At 38.2% G+C, this 5,393-nt stretch overlaps 1 protein-coding gene across 1 annotated transcript; it reads left to right on the top strand.

Moving 5' to 3' along the window:
- The first annotated feature begins 672 nt into the window (after positions 1-672).
- On the top strand, positions 673-3,586 carry LOC134586986 (elongation factor 1-alpha, somatic form). The gene is made up of 7 exons (XM_063442983.1): positions 673-848; positions 1,119-1,298; positions 1,430-1,726; positions 1,835-1,985; positions 2,258-2,514; positions 2,738-2,972; positions 3,185-3,586. The coding sequence occupies exons 1-7, from the start codon at positions 705-707 to the stop codon at positions 3,307-3,309; spliced, it is 1,389 nt and encodes a 462-aa protein (XP_063299053.1). The 5' UTR covers positions 673-704; the 3' UTR covers positions 3,310-3,586.
- Positions 3,587-5,393: the final 1,807 nt, after the last annotated feature.

The following is a 5,393-nucleotide window of genomic DNA, read 5'->3' as shown; positions in this document are numbered from 1 at the left end:
TTTTCCTGTTGGTATCTCACTTGTAGAACTGTTCAGTAATGCTCTTGAGAGTAATTATATTTAAGCTTCAATATGCGAGCTGTTTTCTTGTCTTTACTTACTACAGTATTCTATTCTTACATTTTATTTTCGTGTTCTGGTTGTCCACACCCTTTTTCAGTAATATGTTTTCCTGCAGATTGTAGTATATGGAGGAGGCTTGGTTGCAGTGGGGTTTTTGAATGTGAGCATTAATGGCTAGTTGGCTCAAGATTTTTTTTTTACTTTTTATTTTTATTTAAATGTCTATCAGCGCTTGTTACATTATAAAGATGGCCGCTGCTTTCCCTGTGACTGCTGATCAGGTTTTCCTCATCCACAAGATGGAGGCTGATGAGTCACAACTGAAAAGACAAAAGAGTTAGAAGCATTGCATGCAACGCCAGCAACATGCACCAGGGGGAGTGAGGCTGCTGGTCGCCATTTCTCCCTGCTCTTGGCTAATTGTTACTTTTGCTGGAATTGGGTTGTCCCTATTTAGCATGTTTTGTGACTTCCATTTCATTTACCTAAATCTTGTGCAATTTTGTCTGTTGCACTGGTGGTTGAAATCATTCTTAATAGGATCATTAAAAACTTGGACCTGTTGCGGATATACATCAAAGGCTCAATTTTTATATTTACTTTATATAGGTGTCCCATCGTTAAACATCTACTAATCCACAATGGGAAAGGAAAAGACTCATATCAACATCGTTGTCATTGGACACGTAGATTCTGGAAAATCCACAACAACTGGACATCTTATCTACAAATGTGGTGGTATCGATAAGAGAACCATCGAAAAATTCGAGAAGGAAGCTGCTGAGGTAAGTTCTTTTTAGACCTTTGCACAACTTACAAAAAAAATCTTATTTGGTAACCTTTGCATAATGTTTAAAGTCATTTATTTTTAATTGCCTGTTGAGTTTGTAGCGACTAGAAATGTAAACTGTGCACATGATTTTGAAAGTGTAAAGTTTGAGCAACGTCACTCTTCATTTGCTTATGTCACTATTTAAAGATTTGTAATATATATGGTTTTAAATGTGACTCTTATACTGGTTTAGCTTTGTGACTAACCTTGTACATTTCAACAGATGGGAAAAGGTTCCTTCAAGTATGCCTGGGTTCTGGATAAGCTGAAGGCCGAGCGTGAGCGTGGTATTACCATTGACATTTCCCTGTGGAAATTCGAGACCAGCAAATACTATGTTACCATCATTGATGCTCCTGGTCACAGAGATTTCATCAAAAACATGATCACTGGTACCTCTCAGGTAAGTTGGTTTCTTTTAAAATATACTTGGATCACTGACTTGTGTATTAGAAAAGCAATTAACCTTGCCTGCATATATTTCTAGATCTGTCTGACACGAAGAGTAACTTTAGTTCAATCTTATTTTTATAGGCTGACTGTGCCGTCTTGATCGTTGCTGCTGGTGTAGGAGAGTTTGAAGCTGGTATCTCAAAGAATGGACAAACCCGTGAGCATGCTCTATTGGCTTACACTCTTGGTGTAAAGCAGCTCATTGTTGGTGTCAACAAAATGGATTCCACTGAGCCACCATACAGCCAAAAGAGATACGAGGAAATTGTCAAGGAAGTCAGCACATACATCAAGAAGATTGGTTACAACCCAGACACCGTTGCCTTTGTACCCATTTCTGGCTGGAATGGTGACAATATGCTTGAGCCCAGCTCCAATGTAGGTTTTATTTAACTTCAGTGACGTTGGTACTGTGATTGAAATAGTTTTGCTTGTATTGAAGCAAATTATTTTTCATTTTGTGCTCACACTATGTTCTTTCCATAGATGCCTTGGTTCAAGGGATGGAAGATCACCAGGAAGGATGGAAATGGCAGTGGAACTACTCTGCTTGAAGCTCTTGATAGCATTTTGCCACCAAGCCGTCCCACAGACAAACCCCTCCGTCTGCCACTTCAGGATGTGTACAAGATAGGTGGTAAGTTGTGTAACCCATCAAAGTAATGTCAACTTCAAAATTATATTTCAAAACCGCTTCAAGCACAGAAGCCCAATGACATATTACAATGCTTGGTGTAAAACTTCTTTGGCATATTAAATGTTGCATTGGACCACACCTTCTGAATCTGCATTTAAAAAAAAAATAATAATAATAATTTGGGGATTATAAGCAGAAATATATTCTGCCACTATAGTATTTGCCATAACTTTCCTCATTGAGCATTATTCATAAACTGCCCTCTTTTTAAGGTATTGGCACAGTACCTGTTGGTCGTGTGGAAACTGGAGTTCTTAAACCAGGAATGGTGGTTACTTTTGCCCCAGTTAATGTAACAACTGAAGTGAAGTCTGTAGAAATGCATCATGAGGCTCTGACTGAGGCTTTTCCCGGTGACAACGTTGGTTTCAATGTAAAGAACGTCTCCGTCAAGGACATCCGTCGTGGCAATGTTGCTGGTGACAGCAAAAATGACCCTCCTCTTGAAGCTGGTGGATTTACTGCACAGGTACAACTGAGCTGTCCCTGCATATTGGTATTGATCTAATTTCAATGGAGATGGCAGCAGTTAAAGGAATTGCATGTTCTTTGAAACAGTGTATGTAAATGGAGTTTAACATTTTCTGTACTGCGAGGGGCACTATAGAATAGGAATACAACTTTGTATTTCTAGCATATAGTTTCCCTTAACTTTGAATATTGTAATTAAAGCAAATTTTTCTTCTTGGTAGGTAATCATCCTTAACCACCCAGGTCAAATTGGTGCTGGATATGCCCCTGTGTTGGATTGTCACACAGCCCACATTGCCTGCAAGTTCGCTGAGTTGAAGGAAAAGATTGATCGTCGTTCTGGTAAGAAACTGGAAGACTTACCCAAGTTCCTCAAGTCTGGTGATGCAGCCATCGTTGAAATGGTTCCAGGCAAACCCATGTGCGTTGAGAGCTTCTCTGACTATCCTCCACTTGGTAAGTTAACCTACCTAAAGTTTCATCTCGTAAAAGTGTCATAAAGGTGTTTTTTTATATATATATATATATATATATATATATATATATATATATATATATATATATATATATATCTCTATCCAGTATTCTGTTGCAGCAATTACTTTAGTACTGTGGTTTTCTATGTATATTTTTATAATTTTATTTTTTATATTTTTCCTCCTCCAAAGGTCGTTTTGCTGTGCGTGACATGAGACAGACTGTTGCTGTTGGTGTCATCAAGGCCGTTGAGAAGAAAGCAGCTGGATCTGGCAAAGTCACAAAATCAGCCCAGAAAGCACAGAAAACCAAATGAATCTTGCACAAATCACAAACCACCTCAGTCTTAACCAGCGGTGGAAGATTGGTCTCTGAACTGTTTGTACCAATTGGCCATTTAAGTTTAATAGTAAAAGACTGGTTAATGATAACAATGCATCGTAAAAGCTTCAGAAGGAAAGGAATGTTTGTGGACCATTTTATTTGTGGCAGTTTTTAAGTTATTAGTGTTTTAAATCAGTAACTTTTAAATGGAAACAACTTGACCAAAATCTGTCACCAAATTTGAGACCATTAAACAAAGTTAATGAGAACATTGTTGTACTGTGTGTATAATATAACTCATCCTGTTGATCTACAGAGGTTCGTAATATTTGCCATGTGGTCAAGCTTGTAAGATCAGTAATAAGGCCTTAATCCTAAATAGAAACTATCAAAATAGTGATGTCTATAAACTTGTGTGATGCTCAATTTTGTAAATGAACTCTAAAGTGGTTAATAGTGAAATACAAATACTAAATCGGGTCAGGGGAAAAGTTGCCATTAACGGAAAATGCGCTTTTTGGCAAAAACACATTTCTAACAAAAAATAAAATTTAGGGGTCCCTGTTTATAAGTAAAAGATTTACTCTCCCTATTCATTGTTGCAGCAGTCACTCCTCTATCCCTGCACCATGTTATAGGGACACTATAAGCACCCAGACCACTTAAGTTCATTGAAGTGGTCTAAATGAAATGTTCCTGTCCCATTTGGTACTGCATTGTAAAATATCTTGGTATTGGAGAGACTGCCTCCAGTGGCTGTTTACAAGACAGTCAGAGGTGTTACCAGGATTTTAACGGACTTTGAATGTCCTTGCACTCTGCATTAGGACACCCGTGATAGTAAACTCCATAGCAAAGCACTGATTCAATTTTTTCCTATAAGGAGTGCAGACCAAGGGGTAACTGCGCTGGAATCAGGTCAGTAAAAGATTTTCAACCACTTAAGGACACATGACATGTCATGATTCCCTTTTATTCCAGAAGTTTGGTCCTTAAGGGGTTAATGCTGGAAGCAGAGGTCTCTACTGCTGGGAATACATATTTGTAGAACACTATATCGATTCCCTTTAATTTATCTCCTCCATTATATTGCAACTCCTGCAAACATAGAAGCGCCACTTGTGACTGACTGACGGCCCCTAGTTGTATTCTGACTGCTCCACCTAAAATATTTTTTTGCAGAAATGCCAGTTTGTACAATTAAGGGTTACAGGGACAGGATGTGCACCAAAATAACCAAATTGATATATTGATTATGGTACTTTGTGTTCCTTAAACTTTTTTTATTATAAATCTTTTCCCTATATTTCCCACTGTTAATAGATTATCTATAGTTCTACAAGATGCAGTATTTGTTATGGGGTACCAACACAACTTAAGTGCATTTCACTCAAATACTTCAGTTTTATTTCTGCAGCAAAACCCTATCCCTCTTTCATAAAATGTGTTTGTTTGGAAAGTAAATTAGTTCAGCCAATGGGATAGGTCAAGGGTTTAAGCTGCTAACTTGACTCTGCCCTAGAGCCAATAACTGTCATTTGATTAGCCTTTCAAAATTCTGCTGAAGTGAAAAAGGGGCAAATAAGAGGGCAGTGATGTGATTGGGTGTGGGGTCACATCGGCAAGTCTGACCACTGACTTGCTTTTTGGAAAATGGATCATGGCAAGGTTACACTGTGGGAAAAATGTTAAAGGTTTCATAGCAAAACCAGATTTGAATGGGAGAACTGTTTCAATACTTGCAATAATTTTCTTTTACTGGCCATCTACATGGCAGCATCACTTGTGTTAGCTCCTCGCCAGCTGCCAGGACAAAATCGTTAATATGTTAAGACTAGTCAATATAAGCCTCTCCCCCTAAACTCCTCATCCTTGTTGAGAAGCAGTAGCTGAAGAATTCAGACAGAATTGAGTGATGCTGCCATGTAGAATAGCCACGAAAAGAACTACAGTAAGTATGGAAACTATTTTCTACTTTACTGGCCAAACATGGCAGCATCACTTATGGGTTATTACCGAAGCTCACATGAAGGGTGAGAAATAAATTAATCCATAGACCTTGTTAATGCTCAACAC

Source organism: Pelobates fuscus, chromosome 2, assembly GCF_036172605.1.
Source record: "Pelobates fuscus isolate aPelFus1 chromosome 2, aPelFus1.pri, whole genome shotgun sequence".
Taxonomy (NCBI): Eukaryota; Metazoa; Chordata; class Amphibia; order Anura; family Pelobatidae; genus Pelobates; species Pelobates fuscus.
This window is presented reverse-complemented; position numbering and strand designations above follow the sequence as displayed.

Bases quoted from the DNA above. Each gene is read 5' to 3' on its own strand.
- LOC134586986 (XM_063442983.1), top strand. From the start codon at position 705: ATGGGAAAGGAAAAGACTCATATCAACATCGTTGTCATTGGACACGTA. The intron at 849-1,118 runs GTAAGTTCTTTT...ACATTTCAACAG, and splicing joins TCGAGAAGGAAGCTGCTGAG to ATGGGAAAAGGTTCCTTCAA. The intron at 2,515-2,737 runs GTACAACTGAGC...TCTTCTTGGTAG, and splicing joins CTGGTGGATTTACTGCACAG to GTAATCATCCTTAACCACCC.